A 22,372-nucleotide genomic window follows, 5' to 3' on the forward strand; every position below is an offset into this window, starting at 1 on the left:
ACTCAAGCTGTGAACTTACAACGTGCTTCTGAAGACAACAGGTGACATTAATGATCTCAGAAAAAGAAAAAATAGAAACAGTGTACCATTTTACATAATAGTTTTTACTAACAATAAAAATTACCCAGAAATTTATGGGAATGGCTAGAGATACTATACTAGGGGAAGGGAATATTTATATAGAAAAGATGAGAGTGAGGGGAAGAAAGAAAAGAGAATTTCAAATTTGCATTTTGCTTTAAAAGGTTGTGTAGCACTCCACAAGCAAACCTCCTTGTGTAAAATCCCATAGAACATACAGAAACAGAAATCTAAGTAACTAGATCAAACTGTCCATTACAAAAATATTTTGGGTTTTGTTTATCAGACAAGGCAAGACATTGAGTATAGATATTCCTATCCATGGTTTTTATATCTTTTTCCTAAGATCAATAATAAGCATCCAAGTCAGACATATGGAAAAGATCTAATTTTTCAGATATTTTAGATTTGTAATTAGGATGAAAAAATTTATTTTTAATGTCACAGTGTTTAAAATACAATTTCTTTGTGAGAGACCACTATCCTTATTTTCCTGATTCTTTGACCTTAACTTCAACTCAGAAAACATCACTTCTGGAAAATGACATAAAACTATGTCTAGAAATTATTAACCCTACCATGTATACCAGGTGTTTGCTGCTAAAATCAGATATGATATTTTACAATTTCTCTCAGGACTCTAGGTAGAAGCAGCAGAATTTAATATGTATTATTATCAGAGCACCTAGATTATTTAAAATAACTAAAACATTAGGTTGAAATGTAGTACTAGATTCAATATCACAGGAAAAAATCCCTTTTGAAATTCATTTTTATGAATTGAAAAATATCTTAGGAGTATCCATTATGTGGAAGGTACTCTTCTAAACACCACAGTTACAGAATTTAACAAGACAAACATGTTCTTCACTCTCATGCAACTTATATTTTAGTGAGAGAGAAACATATAATAAAAGTAATGATATATTTATATTAGTTTCTTTAGAATAACAATTAAGAAAATATTTCTTAATTTTAACACATTAAAATATTAGAGTTATATGTCATTAAAAGAATTACACTACTGTGATATATATAATTAAAAATTCTTGGGTATTGAGAAAAGAACTCTATGAAGACATGAAATCAGTCTTGATTGACATAAAGACTGGACATGCAAGGATCAGGTAGAATATTCCAAGTGGAGAGAACCTTAGGCAAAGTTGTTAAGGTAGGGAGGTGATGAATTTAATGCACTGAAGAAACAAGAAGACAATATGGCAGCAGTGCAGTAAATGTCAGGGAGACTAGTATGAGATGGGGTAAGAAATCTTAGCGGCAGCCAGTTAATGTAGGGCTTTATAAACCAAGATTAAAAGTTGGGATGTCTAGGTGGCAAGATATTAGATTTAACTAGGATAGTAACATGATTTGACATAAAATCCCTTTATCTGGAACTGTGCATAATATAAAAAAAGGATAGCCTGAGAATTCCATGGTACATTATTTAATTTTAAATTTTACATCAGTCATGTCTTTCATGGTGAAAGAAGAAAGAAGAAACAAAGAGAGAAACAAAGAAAGTAAGAAACAAAGGAAAGAAAAGAAAGAGAGAGAGAGAGAGAAAGAAAGAAAGAAAGAAAGAAAGAAAGAAAGAAAGAAAGAAAGAAAGAAAGAAAGAAAGAAAGAAAGAAAGAAAGAAAGAAAGAAAGGGAGGGAGGGAGGAAGGGAGGAAGGAAGGGGAAGGGAGGGAGGGAGGGAGGAAGGGAGGGAGGGAGGAAGGGAGGGAGGGAGGAAAAAGGAGAGATGTCTTTGTTTTAATTGTCATCAATTTTAAGACATGGAGAAGAATAAAGCTCAACTATCCCTAACAGAAACATAAAAAAAGAGAAAGAATCTTTTTTTTTCTTTTGGTTTCTAAACATATATACAGTTACACTTTTGGTAAATCCTCACTTGTCTTTCCAGTAATATTGTCCCCAGTGTCCTGATATATCTTCTATGCCAGCCAGCAAATGATCAAAGAACTGAAACAGAACAAAACATGGATCTGAGAATACAGCATATATGAGGAACTTGATCAGTTACTGCCAAATAAGTGGATCCATCAAAAATATCTTCGAAATTCTTGTTTTCATCTGACTTATTTCTTCATCCTAAACTCTTTACAGGGTAAACAAATAAATTAAATGATCCACGCTTATATGTGAAGATTTTTTTCAGTATCGATAGTTTTAGAATTAAAAATTGTCTATTTCCAATATCACTCAGCATCATATGACAGATCCATTTATCCGTAAAAGGTCTCAGATGGTACTTTGGAGGAAGCATGGACACCGAAGAACTTAAAACCAAATTGGAGGCTGGCGCCGCGGCTCACTAGGCTAATCCTCCGCCTTGCGACGCCGGCACACCAGGTTCTAGTCCCAGTCGGGGCGCTGGATTCTGTCCTGGTTGTCCCTCTTCCAGGCCAGCTCTCTGCTGTGGCCAGGGAGTGCAGTGGAGGATGGCCCAAGTCCTTGGGCCCTGCACCCCATGGGAGACCAGGAGAAGTACCTGGCTCCTGCCATCGGATCAGTGCGGTGTGCCTGGCCGCAGCGTGCCGGCCGCGGCGGCCATTGGAGGGTGAACCAATGGCAAAAGGAAGACCTTTCTCTCTGTCTCTCTCTCTCACTATCCACTCTGCCTGTCAAAAAAAAAAAAAAAAAAATTGGAGAGGCAAGACTTAAACAAGGAGTTAGAGATAAATTTCAAACTTGGCATGTGTATATGTATAAATACAACAAGAAAAGAAAACTTTAGAAGATAGGTAGAACAATATGGCTTAGAGAATGCTTATACAAAATAGTATTTTGTGAGATCAGCTCTGATAACATGGGGGTATGTATAGAAAAAAGAAGTCATTCTATATTATATGAACAGTACAAATAAAATGTATGAGAGAAAATAAAGTATCTCAAAAAATTACTTTATATTTTTAAAAAGATTTGTTTATTTTAAAGTCAGAGCTACAGAGAGAGAGAAAGGGAGAGACAAAGAGAGATCCTCCACCACAGGTTCTCTCCCCTGATGGCCTCAACAACCAGAGCTGGGCCCAGCTGAAGTCAGGAACCAGGAGCTTCATCTGGGTCTCCCCTGTAGTTGGCAGGGGCCCAAACACTTGAGCTGTCCTCCAGTGCTTTTCCCAGGCCATCTGCACGAAGCTGCATCGGAAATGGAGCGGCTGTGACACGAACCAGTGGCTGCATGGGATGCTGGCAGCCTCACAAGTGGTGGTTTTATCAGCTACACCACAACACTGGTCCCAAAAATTATTTTTTAAAAAAGCTTGAATAGACATAGTCAAGGGTGTAGAATATTAAGATTCAAATTTTAATTTTACAGTTCAAAAATATAAAACATAAATCTATTTAAAGAATATGATCGATAAGCCCAGCTTGAACGATAGTCCACAAAAATATATTTAACATGCCAAGTTCTTGAAAGAAAATAAAAATCTGGAAACGTTATGTTAAAAGCAACTTTAAAATGTAACAACTAGGGGTGAGTGTTGTGGTGCAGCATGTTAGGCCACCTCTTGGGACACCTTCCTCCCATACCAAAGTGCCTGGTTTAAGTCCCAGCTATCTGCACTTCTGATCCGACTTCCTGCTAATGCACATGGGAGGCAAAAGATAATGACTAAATTACTTTGATTCCTGCCACCCAAAAGGGAGGACATGGATAGAATTCTTGTCTCTTGGCTTGAACCTATCTTAACTCTAGTTGTTGCAGCCATCTGACCAATAAACCAGCACATGGAGGATTTCTCTCTCTCCCTCTTTGTATCACTGTGCCTTTCAAATAAATAAATAAATACCATTAAAAACATTAGGACAGGGGCCAGCGCTGTGGCATAGTAGATTAAACCTGCAGCACTAACATCCCATTATGGGTACCTGTTGGAGTCCCAACTGTTCCACTTCTGATCCAGATCCCTGTTAATGGCCTGAGAAAGCAGTAGAAGATGAGGCAAATGCTTGGGCCCCTAAATCCAAGTGGGAGACCCGGAAGAAGCTCCTGGCTCCTGGCTTTGGATCAGCCAAGCTCTGCTGTTGCGGCCACTTGGGGAGTGAACCAGCAGATGGAAGACCTTGCTCTCTGTCTCTCCCTCTCTCTGTGTGTAACTCTTCCTCTCAAATAAATAAATAAATCTTTAAAAAAAAACAATAGGACAGAAAGAATTTGGATTAAAAAACATAGAGAAAGTTAGGTGTGGTTCATTAATTGTGACAGTTGCATTATAAGAATATGAAATACTAATAGTGGGGGAAGATGGATGTGGTTTATTAATCGTAGCAAAAGTGCCATACTAATGTAAGACATTAATAATGGAGCCAACATTGTGGTGCAGTGGGTTAAGCCACCACCTGCCCCACATTGTGCTGATTCGAATCCCTGCTATTCCTGTCTGATCCAGCTTCTTGTTAATGTGCGAAAGAAAGCAGTGGAAGATGGCCTAAGTCCTTGGGCCCCTGTACTCACGTGGGAGATCCGGATGGAGTTCAAGGCACCTGGCTTTGGCCTGGTCCAACACCAGCCATTGTGGCCATTTGAGAAATGAACCAGTGGATGGAAGATATCATGCTCGCTCTCTCTGTCTCACTCTCTCTCTCCCTCCCTCTCTCTGCAGCTTTCTTTGAATTAAATAACCCTTTTAAAAATACATTAATAATAGCAGAATCTGTAAGTATATGAGAATTCTTTGTACTACCTTACAATATGTTTTGAAAATTTAAAACTAATATGAAATTAAAAGTTTAACAATTTTTTCAGTATGTAATTACATTAGATAACAAAATGTATCGATTTTAGCCTTTCTGAATTGGATAACTTGATTATGATTATATACAAGAGTCTCCTTTCTTAGGAAATAGCAATCCACTTTGAAGTACTTAGGGGTGAAAGCTCAGAATGTCTGTAATTTAGTTTCAAATGATTTTAGCAAATGACATCAATAACATATAACATATATAAACTGAGATAAATCAAAGATGGCAAAGGTAACTAATGAATTCAGATAAAGCATATATAGGTTTTCATTGAACTCTCATTGCACCTTGTATCTTCGCAACTTTATTGAATTGTCTTTGTAGCAGTAATAATTTAAAAACAAAAAGTTGGAAAATGAAAACAAAGTTTGATTTAGTCCTATATTGGTTAAATAAATTGTGTCCTATTAATTTAATATACTATGATCATTAAAGTCATTTTTCATATGACAGGGGTAATGCAGTAAAATATGATTTTACCCCCAAATAATCTAAATGTATCATTCAATTATAATAAAACAGCAACAGATTCTTTTACAAGTATTAAATTTTGAAGAAAAGAATGTAAAGAGTTGAATTAGTCATGGCTATACTTCTAGGCACATGATGATTAATAAAATGTGTGAATTTTACAAGTAAAAAGCCAGTGTCTGTGCTGAAAATGGGTCTCAGAAAATTATGGAGTTTTTCAAATGGATACTAAAAGCAGGACATTCACTGAATGCTTTCCTCCTTTTAGATTAAAATTCATAGATTTTTCAATATTAATAAGTGTAATGGTACCTTGAAATTGTACTTAATACTCTGTATTTTATTGTTTCATTCTGTATTAATTCCCCCTCTCCCCCTCCTCCCATTGATATGATAATCAATATATCAATTTCTATTTCTATAAGGAGATAAAAACAACTAATATAGAGTTTACACCTTTAAATTTTTCTGATGTTCTCTTTATTTCCAATGTAGAAATTAGAAATTATCATTTCAACTCCAGATTCCTTTTGAAAGACAATTTCAAAAAGTACATTTTACAATGTAACTATCAAAATCTTTAACTTTCTTAACACTCAGTGATATAAAAAAAAAAGTACCAAAGTATAAAATATCTCAATAAAATTTCTCAACTTAAATCTGGCTTATTCAAGTCACCTTATAAGCAATTGTATTATAATATCAAGTAGAAAATGAACTGTTAATGGAATACTTTACCATGTGTTAATAATTAACATGATATAGAAACAAAAACACTCAAATTATTAAAAACAGTTGTAGTTCATGATTATTCAACCTGGATAGACTCTTGGAGACCATTTAAGCAATCACTTTAATGTACTGATTGTGAGACCAAAGTCACAAAGAAATTAAGTCTTTCCCAAGATAATTTGGAAAACTGAGAAGTAACATAGAAAAGAATACCATCCAGATTATAAGTGTTTTTACTACCTCATCAGAAGAACTGGTTTCTTGATTCTTCAAATTGCCAATTATCGCAAAACACAAACACCTATTTGGAAATCAGAAAACTACGTCTCCTTTTGAATGGAGAAAAATCTAGGCATAAAGAGACCTACATGTAAGAGTTAGTTCCAGCCAACAAAATCACCTTATAGGCCGCTTACCCTAATAAGAATTTGTTCACTCACAGTTGGAGAGGTCTCTCTTCTTCTTGTTACATCTAGTAAGTCGACAAGAGGACGGATGGTCATCCCCTACAAAATAACAAAGCAAAAATTTACATTCTTTTTACAGAAAGTTAGTGCTTCAATATGTTTCTGATGTTTGTATTTGTGTGAGAGTGTACGTAAATCTGACCATGATAGAAATGGGTCTTAGAACAATATTCTAAAATTCAGAGGACTCATTGGTCATATATATATATATATATATATATGTCATACAAATTATTTGTCACGTAATAAAAATCTTTTTTAAAATGCTACTATTTTGTTTCAAAAATAGAAACAAGTAGTCCAATCACAGAGCCAAAGTGCTGCAAGAGATTTTCACTTAAATTCCTGCCAATTACCTCAAAGAAATTAGTCTGTCTTTATTTTTTCTCTTCATTAAAAAATTCTCCAATACCTTATCTCTACAGAGATCATATTCCTGTTGGCTTGTGACTTAACAATTTTAAGGGAGGGCTATAAAAGAAGCAAACCTTTTACATTAAAAAATTCATTATTTTTGATACAATATTCATTGAGTATGTGTTATAAGCTGGATTCTATATTAGGTACTGGGGTTACAGTGGAGAACTGAAGTTGAATAGATACACGGACTTGTGCAACTTAGTGTAATATCTCAGGGATACAGGCATTAGTCAAATTATTAAATTGTGAACAAACAATAACAAGCTGATGTAAGTGTTATAAAAATTGAAGCATTTTATGACAAAATAAAACATTTTCCATTGAAGCATAAGGAAGTGACTCCTGATATAAGACCTAAAAGATGAATTTCATTAACCACATGAAAGGGAAAGAACCACTCTAGATTGAGACAATAGCATCCGTGAGACAAGGGCAGGAAGAGCAGCAAGATTGCAATTGAGTAAAACTTTCCAGTGACCATCTACACAGAATACCAATTTGAACTGTGATTCACACACTAAGCTACAGAAGCCAGGTGAGAGACACAGGGCTTCACTTTAGTATAATATTAAGAAAAGTTCCACTGAATAAAACAAGAAGAGTTTTCAGTATTCCCCCAGCTCACAGTTTCAAGTAGTGTATCATGAAGATATTACTTAGAATTCAATTCCAAAAAAAAAAAAAAAAAATTCAATTCCAATGAAATGTCCCATGTGATAAAACTCAGAGTGGGATAGGGTGCCATGGCCCCGTCTGCAAGCCTACAACTGCAGACTGAGTATTTGGACTCTTCACTGAGAGCCAGGGGACCACCTTTGCCATCCCTCTACTAACCGCTGGCAGAATGCAGAGCAGGAAACCAGACACTGGAGTAGGACGGGAAAAAAGAGGTTAGGACCTTACCATGGAGTGCAGAACCACATCTATCTCTCTGTGACCAAAGTTCAAAGACATCTAATCCCATCTAATCCCAGGCCAAGGATCACAGGTAAAACCTCTATGTTATGCTCTGGTTGGACAACTCAGTTTGGTATGTATCACCACCAGCATCACGTGGGCCTAGCATGCAGCTGTAAATCTCCTTGTACCTGCCTGGGCAGCTGCCTTTATCAACCCTCCTCAAATCTTGGGCAGACAGCGAGGAACCACAGGACTGTTGTAAGACTCAATGACTGACTGGTAAATTCCAGCACTAAGCAAATCCTAACGGTTACTGACCCTAGACCAGTGGCTACAAACAAAGCCTCTGGAACAGCTTCTGTGCCACCATACATTTCTATGTCCTCAGTTGATCAATTTTATACCACACCCAGCATCATCAATGATAAGGAGGAGCAGCAATAGGTAGTGAGTCTACCGCAACAACATACAGACCATAGCAAGTTGGGCTTTGGTCCTACCTCCAGTTTGTGCTGATCTAAATGGGCTATAGGCTCTGGATAGCACTGGTGTCATGCTGTTGGTGGCCATAGGGCTAAGCAAATGGTCTTAAACCTACCCCAGGAACAAGCTTGTAGGGAAGGAGTATCTATTTTTAAGCACTTATTTGGTTCATTCTGCATAACACATCTACTGTGGATTTGGTACACATAAAATTTGAGACTATTGGAACATGGAACACGAAACAATAAAATCAGAGCAGACTTACAGCAAACCTTGTCTTAGGGCGCCATCTAGTGTTGAAATAGCAGAGGTGCCCACAGGCTCAGAAAACACACAGGCTGATTAGAATTTCTAGAATGACAAGGAACCAAATTGCTATAACGAATCCCAAAATGCACAATGAGGTATACTGACAAGTGTCAAGAAATTCCAGGGAATAATGAATTCACCTAGCAAGTAAAATAAGGTGCCAGAAACCAGCCATCTAGAAACTGAAATTTTCAAATGTTCTCATGAAGATTCCAAAATCGAAAAACAGTTTAAGGAAACAATGAACTTTAAGAGAACATGGAGAAACAATTTAATACCCTAACAGACAGACTTGACAGACACTGAAATAATTAAAATAACCAGAAATCCTGCAACTGAATAATATAAGAAGAGAGATTGAAAAACATAATGCAAGGGTCAATAGTGGAATAGATCAAACAAAAGAAAGAATCAGTGAGCTTGAAGACAGGCTATTTGGAAATACACCGTTGGAGGAGAGAAAAACAAAAAGAATCAAAAGCAATGCAGAAAGTTTGTGGGAATTTTGAGACAGCATGAAAAGAGCAGATAACCAAATTATTGGGGTTCAAGAGGGACTTGAGAACGCCAAATGAGTAGGGAGCATATTCAAAAATATAATAACAGGAAACTTCCAAAATATACAGGAAGATGCAAGTACCAGGTACAGGAATGTCAAAGACCACTGGCTGGTCATATTAAAGCCAATTAAATCTAAGCCCAGATATAATCAATCTAACTAGGTTAAAGATAAGGAGAGAATTCTCAAAGCTGCAAAACAAAAGAAACAAATAACATATAAAGGTTTCCCAATTTGCCTGACTGCGGGCTTCTCAACAGTAACCTTATAGCCCTGGAAGGATTGGGGTGAGATTTTTACAGTGATGAAGGGGGGAAAAAAGTGAGCCAAGAATACTGTACCTAGCAAAGCTATTCCTCAGAAATGACGACGAAATAAAAACATTCCCAGCAAACAAAAGCTGAGAGAATTTATCACCACCATACCTGCGTTAACAAAAAAGTTAAAAGTAATATTCAAACTGAAAAAGGTGATAATGAATAAGAAGAAAACATGAAAAAGTAGAAATCTCACTGGGAAGGGTAACTATACAGACATATTCAGAATGCTCTATTATTTTAACCATTTGATGAAAACTATATTTTTGTGTTAAGACTAAAAATAAAACAACTTGTGCCAGTGTTGTAGCATAGTAGGCTGAGACTCTGCCTGCAGAGCCAGCATCCCATATGGTCACTGGTGTGTGTTCTGGCTGTTCCTCTTCTGATCCAGCTCTCTTCTTATGGCCTAGGAAGGCAGTATAAGATGGCCCAAGTGAGAGACCCGGAAGAAGCTCCTGGCTCCTAGCTTCAGATCGGCCCAGCTCGGGTCATTGCGGCCATTTGGGAAGTGAACCAGCAGATACAAGACTTCTCTCTCCGCCTTTGCCTCTGCCTACCTGTAACACTGCCTTTCAAATAAATAAATAAATCTTTTTTTAAAACAAAAAGGAATGTACTTCAACATAATAGGGGCCATTTATAACCAGCCACCAGTTAACATAATACTGAATGCATAAAAGATGAAGAATTCCTATCTATAAAGTGAGACAAGACAAAGATTCCTACGTTCATCTGTCAATTAGACATCTGCAGTTCCATGTTTATTGCAGCACTATTCACAATAGCCTAGAAATGGAAAAAAACTGAGTGCCCATCCACTGATGTATGGATTTAAAAAAAAGTACTAAGGAGCCGGCGCTGTGGCATAGCCAGTAAAGCCACTGCCTGCAGTGGTGGCATCCCATATGTACACAGATTCGAGTCCCAGCTGCTCGGTTTCTGATCCAGCTCTGTGCTATTGCCTGAGAAAGCAGTAGAAGATGGCCCAAGTCCTTGGGCCCCTGCACCCATGGAAGACCTGGAAGAAACTCCTGGCTCCTGGCTTCAGATCGGCCCCAGCTCTGACCATTGCGGCTAATTGGGGAGTGAACCAGCGGATGAAAGACTTCTCTCTCAATCTTTGTCAACCTCTCTCGACCTCTCTTGACCTCTCTCTCTCTGTAACTCTGACTTTCAAATAAACAAATACATCTTTTTTAAAAAGTACCACATATACACAAAAGAATACTACTCAGCAATAAAAAAAGATTAAATGTTTTGTCATTGAAAACAATATGAATGGGACTGGAAGTCATTACATTAAGTGAAATAAACCAATCACAGAAATAAAAGTATTGTGTAATATCTCTCATATGTGGAGTCCAAAAACTGTTGATCTCACCTAAGTTAAGAGTATATAATTCTGGTTACCAGGGGGTGGGGTGGGGAGTGCACAGAGCTATAAGTATTAAGTAATAATTAGATGGAATTAAGAAGTTCTGAGATTCCATTGCAAAACAGGGAGACCATAGTTAAGGCTAATGCATTGTATATTTCTCTATAAAAAGAAAAAAATCTAGAAGATTGGCCTTGAATGATTTCATCATAAAATACTAAATGTTTGAGGAGTGAGACATTTACCATGTTTGGTCCCACCACAATGTATACATGTGTCAAAACATCACATGTATCCCATAAATATGTACAATATTTATGTGTTTCTTAAAATTTTTGTAATAAGAATGTTTTTAAATGACCCTATAGTCAGTTAAGGTATAGCACAAAATGAAGGTTTTGTGGCCAGATTGTATTATGCAGGGGGATCAGATTATTAACAGCGCTTGAAAGAAAGACTGGTTAAATCATGTAAAATTTTTTCAGGCCTTGTTCAATTTTCTTTTTTTACATTTTACTAAGTCTAATAAGAAACCACAGAAGTGGCTTGACTAGATTTGTCTCAAAAGGATCACTCTAGTTTCAGTATGAAAAAAGTGTTGAAAATGAACAGCAATGCATGTGAAAATATGAGGAAAAGTAAGCATAGAAACTAGGTGGGCAATAAAAACCAAAAGTTCAAATTTAATCATAAAACTTGATATATACAAGAACGGTTATTAAAAACCAATTATATATACAAATATACTAAATATATACACTATATATATATATACACACCATACACTAATGTCCTAGTGTGTATCTTAGTATATATACTAATATCAGAAGAGATATTTGGGCAGGAGAAATATATTTGCAAGTTATATGCATATAATCATTAAGAGAAATCATCTGTGAATGGATGAACTCATCATGGAAAAATGAAAAAGTGAGAAATGGAAAGATATAGAGCCAACTCTTGAAGATTCCAATATTTAGTGCCATAAGACTGAGAATAAGCTTGCAAAAGAGATAGCAAAAGAGTAACCAGAGAAATAAGAGGAAACTAAGAAGCTGAGACACAAAAAAGGAATAGCTCAAGAATATGGGAGTTTGATGACGAATGATGCTTGGAGTTCAGGTAAAACGAGGATGGGAAAAAATATCGGTAATCTTTGTGGCAGCAGCAAAGGTTAAGGAGAATAGAGTTTAGATTATTTGGGTTGTATCATATTGATTTCAAATAAAAGTATTTAGAATTGTTTAAAGCTGACGGGAGGGGCCGGCGCCATGGCTCACTAGGCTAATCCTCTGCCTGTGGCACCGGCACACCGGGTTCTAGTCCCGGTTGGGGCGCCGGATTCTGTCCCAGTTGCTCCTCTTCCAGGCCAGCTCTATGCTGTGGCCCGGGAGTGCAGTGGAGGATGGCCCAAGTGCTTGGGCCCTGCACCCCACGGGAGACCAGGAGAAGTACCTGGCTCCTGGCTTCGGTTCGGCGCAGCGCCGGCTGTAGCGGCCATTTGAGTGGTGAACCAACGGAAGGAAGACCTTTCTCTCTGTCTCTCTCTCTCTCATTGTCTACAACTCTACCTGTCAAATAATAATAAAAAAAATTCTAAAGCTGATGGGAAAGACCCAGTTGCAGAGAGTATTAATATACACAGGATAAAAGAACTGATTGATAATGTATGAGGATAAAGGAATATATTACAGAATATAGCTTGATAGAGGAAAGATGGGAGCACATGCAGTGGGGCAGGTGTTGGAAAATTAAAGGAACTCCATGGATGAATAAACTAAGCCAAATTCCTCTTTCTTCAATTGTAGGAATCTCAGGGCTGAATGTTATACAGGATAAGGTGGTTCTCAACTGTTCTGAACTCCACAAAGGATTTTTTCAAAATATTTAGGGAAGGCATGTTTGAGTTGTTACAATGGCACTTAATCCTGACATTAGCGGCCAAGAATAAGGGTTGCTAAACGATAAAGAATTGTCCTTCGCCAAAACACAATAGCAACTCCATTTAAAAGGGCCTGTGATGTTTGCTTCTTTGACTTTTAGAGACAGAGAGAAAAAAGCAAGAATGAGACTGAGAGAGAAAAGAAAGAGAAAGAATAAATGGAGAGTTAGAAATTCCCCAAATATTTAGCTTTGTTTTAGTCTTTAAAAATCAAAGTATGGTTGAATTAAAACTTAGAAAAAGAGAGTTGAGATTTGTCCTAAAGTTTATAGGTGGGAACAAGCTCTTTAAGAAAAAAAAAAAAAGCTATTAGCCAAAATAAAATCTCAAGGTAGAATATGGGGAAAATGACTACAAGTAGACAAAATTTACTGCTTTCAAATGGGCTTCCACACTACATAGTCATTTAAAATGCAACGCAACTCATAAAGTTTTTATTTTCAACTTATTTCAGAAGTAAGAAATGAAGCACACAATAATTTCCATTAATGTTAAGGTTGAAACTTAAAAGAAACTCAGGGCATCCTAGCCCTTCATCAGCTCTCTAGCTCTTTTAAGTGACAGGAGTGCCTTGCTATGCCCTGGGTTTCTTTAATGCACCAAAAGAGCATGTCGCCCCAAGAGTTTCCTTTCCAATTTGGAACTATGCAATTTTTTTTTGTAAATGCACCTGAATTGCCCAAAGTCAGGAGATCATATTATTCACGCAGTTTCCCTAAGTAATTTTGTGTAATTCTTGCCTTTTAGGTGACATTTGAGTTGTGATATTCTACTAAATTCATCCTGACATTTCAAAAATTATCATACAATGCTTTCATGGGATAGAACCATATCCTTTTAGCCATGCTTATCACAGGCAAAAAGCTTTCCAGTGTAAGCAGGTCTGCCTAATGACCTAGTTGTTTAAAAGGCTGACTTCATATTTGTATTTTTAAACCCATTCACATTACTCTCCATCTTCATTTACTTTAATTCATTCTACTCAATCTACCAGGGATAGAACAAAATTAATGCCTCTAAACATAAAGGTGTCAAACCAATAAGAATTGGTGATGGGTCCTTATACAATCTACTTTATGCACTTGCTAATCTTACATTCAGCCCATTTGAAAATGTAAAGTGCATTAAGGGACAAAATTTTATTCTGTAAGGGTGAATCGCTGTACTAACCAGCACATCTTGTTAAATGGAGTATTTATAGATCAAGGCCACAGTGTAAAACACACCCACACACAGTGTGTATGGAGTCTTCAGAAGTTCATGAAAAATATGTATTCTGTAAAAATGTATAGATATTCAATTTTTTTCACCAAAACAAACTTAGTTTTTAATTATATTTTCCATAAACTTTTGGAAATTGTCTTATGTGTGTATTTTGTAGCTTTACTACAATAAGCTTTGATAACTTATTCCTTTATTCTGTATTAACAACATTAACTATTTAGTAATATTTTATTTCACAGATGTTCATTGTATATTTCACTAGAGTCAGAAACTGAACTAGATATTGAGTATATATTGGTTCATAAGCTTTACATATGACCTGCATTCCTGAAACTTTCAGCCAGTAGAGGAGACAGATATCACACGGTGGGGAAGAAAATTAGTAAATAATAAATGATGGATGGTTGGATAGATAAATAGAGTGATATCGGTTATATGTGAGGGGGAGAGGTAGGGTAGTAGTATAAGAAAATATTACATAGATTACTGTTAACTTTATATTTAAAGGTTAAGTGATGGGTTCACATTTATTAAAAGTACAAGAACAGTGATGTCAGCAACATGGAAGAATAGGAAGACCAAACCCTCATTGTCCCACAAAAACCAATTTAATAATGATATGAGGAGCAAAATACCTTCATGGGAAGTCCAGAATCCCATTAAGAAGTTACAGTACTCCAGATGAGCACAAAATTGAGAACAGTCTGAAATGTGTATGAAAACCAATTTCACTTTGCTTGCATGAGCTTCTCCATCAATCTGGCACAGCTCAGCACTGATAGAGATAATACTAACCTGTGACGTCTCCCTTGTTGGGGAAAAAGAGAGGTTAGCATGCTTTCTATGTGCCTGGCCTTCCAGTGCATCGCCCAAAGATCCATTTTGTGTCTCAAGTCACACAGAATGCTGACAAAAATAGCACAGTTTAGATCCCTGGAGGTAGCTCTTAACAAAGAACAAGGAAGCTGGCTTATAATAGACAGTATGATCTGTAAAAGTTAGTGTTTCTTCCTAAGGTTGTAAGGAAAGGAGTTAAATGTGCCAAAAATGTCCCTGGATTTTCAGTGCTTTAACTAAGGGGCAAGTTTCTAGAGTGTTGACAGAACCCTCAGAGTTTGGTAGGGGCAACTAAGAACAAATAAAAAGGAGCAGGTGACCTGCTGAACCCAAAACAACTCAGCAAAATTAAGGGAAGCTGGGTAACTAAAGGTTTCTCTATAGCGGAGGCAGGAGAGGAGTGAAGTGTGCCTCAAACATCCTATCCCGTGGTACAGAAGACAGACTCCATAGAAAGCAAGAGATTGTGGGATCCTAAAAAACTAAAATAAACCAGTAACTCTCATTAAATTAGGAATACATACCCATAAATCCTACAAAGAAATATCTATAGGAAAAGCTTTAGAGTCTCACAAATTCTAGCCAGGCAGACTGAATAAAAGGCTTTTCCTCTTGAAGCCAGTTCATGAATACTGGGAAAGCTTGATTTAAATATGTAAATATCAATAAAAAACTAGGAGGAACATGAAGAATCAGGGAAACAAGACATAATCAAAGGAATCTCCAGTAATGGACCCTAATGAATGAATGAAGATTTATGAATAGCAAGACTAAAGAATTCAAAATAACCACATTAAAGAGGCTCAATGAGTTATAATACACAGATAGACAAATAAATATAATCAGGGAAATAATACAAGAACAAAATGAGATTATCAACAAAAGAAAGAATCCGTAAAAAAGAACCAAGCAAATTCTGGACCTGAAGAATATAGTAAGTGAACTCAAAAATTCACTAAGGAACTTCAACAGCAGTCTTTATCAAGAAGAAAAAAATCAAGCACAAAGGTCATTTAACATTAGGCAGATGAACAAAAAGAAAAATGAACAAAGCCTATGGGACTAGTGAAAACCATTAACTGAACCTTATGGAATTACTAGAATGAGAAAAAAGAAAGAATGGAGAAAAAAAATCTTATTTAAAGAAATAATGAATTAAAACTTCCCAAATATAGGAACTGAAATGGACTGATTCCTGAAATGTAAATGATCTTAAATAGGATAAACCCAAAGAGATCTGCACTGAGACACATTGCAATCAGATTGCTGAAACATAAAGGCAAACAGAAAATTGAAGGGGGAGGGAGGGAAATGTTTTGCAGCATTTGTATGGGAGCCTACATAAGCTTTTCAGTGGATTTATCAGCAGAAAGAACAGAAAAAGAGAGTGGACAAAATATTTAGTGTTGAAAGAAAAAAAAAGTGTCAACCAAGAATACTTTACCTGGCTAAAATGTCTGTCAAAAATGAAGTAGAGATAAAGAATTTATCAGATAAACAAAAGCTTAAGGAATTTATTACCAGTATACCTGCCTTATAAGAAATACTTTAGGTATTTTTCAAATTGAAACAAAAGATGCTCAATAGCAAAAAGAAAGCACATGAAAAGTATAAAACTCACTGGCAAAAGTAAATATGTAGATAAATAATGGTAGTATATAAATCGCTTTTAATTTCAATATAAAATTTTTAAAAATATTAATATCTGTAAATACAAACATAAGTTAATAGACATAAATTTGAAAAGATCTAACTTATAATAACAATAGCATAAAGGGCAGAATAGAGAAGTAAAAATGTAGAGATTTCACATGCAATTGAAGTTGTCAGAAATTAAAAAAGAAATTTAAAAAGGGACATTACAACTGATGCCACAAAAATAAAAATTACCAGGAGTCTACCACGAACTACTATATGTCAACATATTAAATAAACTAGAAGAAATGGAAGAAGTAGATTAATTCCTAGAAACATAACAGCTACCACGACTGAATCATGAAGATACAGAAAAGTTGAAAAGATCAATAACAAATAAGGATATCTAATCCATAATCAAAACACTCCAAACAAAGAAACCCTAGGACTAGATGACATCGCTAGCAGGTTCTATCACACATATAAATAACTAAGGTCTATCTTTCTTAAACTATTCCAAAATATTAAAATATTAGGAATTCCTCATAATTCATTAGGTGATGCCAGTATTATCCTGATACCAAAGACATTACATAAAAAGAAAACCATAGGCAAATATCTCTAATGAAGGAAATTTTAAAACATTCAAGAAAATACTAGCAAACTGAATTCAACAACATATTAAAAGAATCAAACACCATAATCAAGTGTGACTTACCTCTGGAAACAAAGTTCAACATTTGCAAATCAATGTGATATACAATTTTAACAGAATTAATGATAAAAATCATACAGATATCAAATAGATGCAGATAGAATTTAACAAAATTCAATATCCATCATGATAAAAACTCAACAAAAGAAACAAAATAGAAATATACTTCAGCACAATAAAGGCTATATATGACAAGCCCACAGCTAACAACATACTTAATGTTGAAAAACCAAAAACATTTCCTGTAAGATCAGAACCAAGCAAGGATACCCACTCATGCCACTTCTATTTAATATAGTATTGGAAGTTTTAGAGCAATGAGGCAATAAAAAGATATAAAATCATAAGAATTGGAAAGGAGGAAGAAAAACTAACTATTTGCAGATGACACGATTGCATATATATATATATATATTGCATATATACATATATATATATATTCCACATACACACAAAAAATGTTACAACTGACATTTATGAATCAACAGGATTTATATTGCATTTGAAGCTATTGGAATAAATATATCACATAGTAAAAATAATGTAAAGAAAATAGAATGTTCAGGACCAAATTCTGAGATCTAATACAGGAGAATCATTCTGCAAAGTATGCTCTGAGAAACAGAAACTCTTCGCATATATGATGACAAGAAAAGAAAAACAGGGAGTATTTCAAGAAAGCAGAAGCAGTCTACTGGATGAAACTTTGCTGAAAAGTTGTGATATTAGGACAGAAGAAAGTATCCTGACTGGACACTGAGGATCAGTGGTGACTTTGGTAGGAACAATTTTGGTTAAACACTGGAAGTGACAACTAGGGATACCATGTGAAGAAAAGTCTCTTGATTGTAGTCATCATAAAACTAATAATAATAATATAAATACAGAATCCTTTACATTTTATATTATTTTGCAATCTATATAACAAAACAATCATGAAAGACAGGCCCTGTAAGTTCTTTCTACAAATAATATTACTGAGTAATTGAGGACATAGGCAAGATTAGAACAAGAACAGAATCTTCACTGTGATTTGAACCCCAGTCTTCTGATTTCAACTCAAGTCCCCTTTTCCCATCAAGAAGAAACAAGGGAGAAGAATGACTGAATGATTACAGGATGTTCTCCACTATATCACAGACAAAAATTCAACACGCATGTTCTACTGATGGACCAGGTACTCATCTGCTCAAAATATATCATGACAATTCACCAAGCTCCGATAAGTAAGTAGAATATATCATTGAACTTTTTTTTTTTTGCTAATAGTTCTTCAGCCTTAAACAAAATGAAAATTTCTGCAAATATTTTAACCACTAGGTGGTGTTAAAATGACATAAGAGGTTCTCTATAAAAACGATCTGCCTTTGCTAACATCCAACCACCCTGCCCCACCTATCTAAAATACCCAGTCCTCACCAAAATACCCTAATCAAAATCTAAAATATCAGCATTATTCGAAACAACAGAGGAAGTGTAAGCTGTAAATAATGAGGTATCTGAGAGTAAGATGCATTTGAATACATGGAAGAAATGTAAAATTAAGTGAGGATGCAAATACTATTCATAAATTATCAGAGACATTAAGAATTTTAAAAGATGTGAAAACTGTAAAGCTAATTCTTTAAAATGCCTGCATTCTTAAATAATATTTTCCTACTTGACATATACATTAAAGTGAAAGTGAGTTAATACTTAGATCTTTAAAAATGATTTTAAGCTGGTTTTATATAATTCATTAATTTTAAACTGAGAAGAAAATAAATATCAACTCTTAGTCATTTACAAAAAAAGAAAATGAAAAATAAATAAAAATATATATAAATAAATAAATAAGAAATCATCTCATTCATTTTAGAGAAATAATTATTTTGTTTAAAGGAAAGTCTGCCAAACCAATATCTGCTGATTTATCTTAAACGCACACAGACATGCCACACACATCTGCTACCATTATTCTAGTTAAAAGTTTTAGTCAAAATATCAAAAAACTATCTCAGTTACTGAACATGCTCATAGACATTTTTTCCAAGGTTCTTTTTTTTTTTTTTTTTTTTTTTTTTTTTTTTTTTTTTTTGGCAGACAGAGTTAGACAGTGAGAGAGAGAGAGAGACAGAGAGAAAGGTCTTCCTTCCGTTGGTTCACCACTCAAATGGCCACTGTGGCCGGTGCGCTGCGCCCATCCAAAGCCAGGAGCCAGGTGCTTCTCCTGGCCTCCCATGCGGGTGCAGGGCCCAAGCACTTGGGCCATCCTCCACTGCCTTCCCGGGCCACAGCAGAGAGCTGGACTGGAAGAGGAGCAACCGGGACAGAATCCGGCACCCCAACCAGGACTAGAACCCGGTGTGCCGGTGCCGCAGGCAGAGGATTAGCCAAGAGAGCCGCGGCACTGGCCCAAGGTTCTTTTGACTAGTTTCAAAGTAAAGTGTGGGGAATAGGTAATTTGAGAAAGGTAGTAATATGTAGAAGCTAAAAGGATAATTCAAGATAAAAAGTAACTTAGAATTAAAATCCTATGATGTTCTTTATTTTTCCTTCTGTCCTCAGCCCAGATTTACATTTGTAAGTAGCTAAAATGCAGTTTTTGATGTAAAACAGTTGGTATCAACCGCTTGATTAAATGACACATCCTACCATTCCTCTGTTATATTAGAAATAAATCCTATCTCAACGTCCAGGTTGAATTATAGTAGAAGCTATTTTACATACTATAAGCGTCTCTCTTAAATCTAAACTACCTAATTTCAAGACTTAAAAGAATATTGATCCATTTGCTAACGTACAAGTGTAAATTTCAAATTGTACCATTTTAATGATTTGTTTACCTGTACAAAAACGGTAAAGAGGATAACAACCGTAGTTGCTGCAATGAAGAGCTTCTTTCTGGAGAATTCTGGGAGAAGAAAAACAAGGGAAAAACAGATTGCTCCCCTGAGGCCCCCGTAGGCTATAATAAACTGGTCCTTTCTGGTGACTGTATTCACATGACACTTGTTCACGAAGAAAGTCAGCACAAGAACTCCTAAATTTTCCAATAAGAAGAGAAAAATTGAGTAATTAATCATCAGACAGAAAAGTGTTACACATATGTTGTAATAAATTAGTGCTAAATTAGGTTGAAATTTAAAGGATTTGTGATGAATAATTTAAGTTTAAACTAAGTAAACCATTAAAAGCTTTATTTCATAAACTTACTTTCAGAGTATTTTCTTTAAATAGTTGTGTTTTATTTTGGTTGTGTTTTGATTTTTGCTTTTGATCGTTCTTTTGTTTGTTTTGTTTTGCTTTGTTTTGTTTTGTTTTGAATGAAAGCAGTACAATTCCCTTACTTAGGCCCAGGCCCATGAGAATTTTCTGGGATATTCTACAAAAGAAATCTCCAAAAGCAAAATGTAACATTTCTCTTCAGTCTCATATTACTGAGTTGACTCAAATCAGTGAACTAAAAGATATGTAATGTGACCTATGCTAGTTTAAATATTTAATGAGCAAGACTTAAGGATTGTCCAAGGCTTTGAAGAAAAGTCTGTTTTCTCTTGCCACCCAAGGCCAAGGGTTCTAAGACTTAAAGTTCAGCTAAAGCTTTCTGTTACTCATACTTGTCTGCAATCTCAACTGTGACGGAAGTATTCCATCATGTACCGATACAATTTTGTGCCATAGACCTCACCCCAGTGATGTGCTACATACTGCTGGACTTGAGTTTCATAGTACTCCGTTACTCTCTGCTTTCATTATACATTATATTTTGAACATCTGATTGTGAATAAGTTTATGATTTCCTCCAAGAACAGCAAGAGAATTTAAGGCCTGTCAACAGGTGGACTAAACATAGGCATACTTACACACAATTTGAGCTGAAATAAATTGTCCAACAGACAATTGATCCAAAATTGACTTAGGTGGAAAAAGAAATCCCACACTCTCTTTAAGTATATTGCACTTTTGGGTGCCATGTAAGTAGTCTTGCAGTCCCTTTGAATGAATAAATATTTTTGTTTATTTTCTATTTTGAAAATATTTTAATTCAATTTAAATATTTTACACGGTGCCAGAAAATTTAAGGGGCTGGTGCTGTGGCATAGCAGGTAAAGCCAACATCTGCAGTGCCAGCCTCCCATATGGACACCGGTTCCAATCCTGGCTACTCCACTTCTGATCCAGCTCTCTGCTATGGCCTGGGAAAGCAGTAGAAGATGGCTCAAGTCCTTGGGCCCTGCTCCTGTGTGTTAGACCCAGAAGATGCTCCTGGCTCCTGGCTTCGGATCTGCACGGCTGCGGCCACTGCAGCCAACTGGGAAGTGAACCAGTGGATGGAAGACCTCTCTCTCTGTCTCTCTGCCTCTCCTTCTCTCTGTGTGTGACTCTAACTTTCAAATAAATAAATCTCTTTTTTAAAAAAAGAAAATTTAAACATAGTCAAGCTACTGGAGTGGGCACAATTAAATCAAATCAAAGTCCAATTCACCTCAAATTCTAGATTTTAACTTTTCTCTTCAAAAATTATTTTCATCTCTTTAGCCCTTTTAGTTCTTTTTTATTTCTATAAAAGCAGAGGAAGCTATCAGAGCAAAATACAAACATGCAAAGGAAGGATGCAATACCCATAATCCCACCCATCCACTCTGGTACAAAACTTTCCAAAACCACATATATGTTTATATTATTGCTTTTCAAGCAGTTTGTTTTAACAGATTCCCTATTTTTAGGCATTTAAGTTGTTATACCAAATGTCTAAGTGTATATCATACCATTCCCAATCACCCTTATGCTGTGTTGAAATAACCAAAACTAGAAGCTAGTGGCAGCATATTCATTTTGGTCACTCAGCACACTGTCAGTCAAACTACATTTAGCCAACTCAGATGTGTTGCTCCAGTTAATCAACTGTTGATAGAATCCTGACTTTTCAGGCCGGCGCCGCGGCTCACTAGGCTAATCCTCCGCCTAGCGGCGCCGGCACACCGGGTTCTAGTCCCGGTCGGGGCGCCGGATTCTGTCCCGGTTGCCCCTCTTCCAGGCCAGCCCTCTGCTGTGGCCAGGGAGTGCAGTGGAGGATGGCCCAGGTGCTTGGGCCCTGCACCCCATGGGAGACCAGGAAAAGCACCTGGCTCCTGGCTCCTGCCATCGGATCAGCGCGGTGCGCCGGCC

At 36.1% G+C, this 22,372-nt stretch overlaps 1 protein-coding gene across 1 annotated transcript in view; it reads right to left on the bottom strand.

Annotated features, from left to right (window-relative positions):
* LOC100346147 (sodium/hydrogen exchanger 2-like) overlaps nt 1-22,372 on the bottom strand; it is an 88,430-nt gene that overhangs the window by 42,256 nt on the left and 23,802 nt on the right. Inside the window, exons 5-7 of the mRNA XM_070066351.1 lie at nt 20,047-20,243; nt 6,452-6,541; nt 1,978-2,048 (exon numbers count right to left, since the gene is read on the bottom strand). Coding sequence (XP_069922452.1) covers nt 1,978-2,048; nt 6,452-6,541; nt 20,047-20,243 — 358 coding nt within the window. The remainder of the gene's footprint in view (nt 1-1,977; nt 2,049-6,451; nt 6,542-20,046; nt 20,244-22,372) is intronic.

This window comes from Oryctolagus cuniculus, chromosome X, assembly GCF_964237555.1.
Source record: "Oryctolagus cuniculus chromosome X, mOryCun1.1, whole genome shotgun sequence".
Lineage (NCBI taxonomy): Eukaryota > Metazoa > Chordata > Mammalia > Lagomorpha > Leporidae > Oryctolagus > Oryctolagus cuniculus.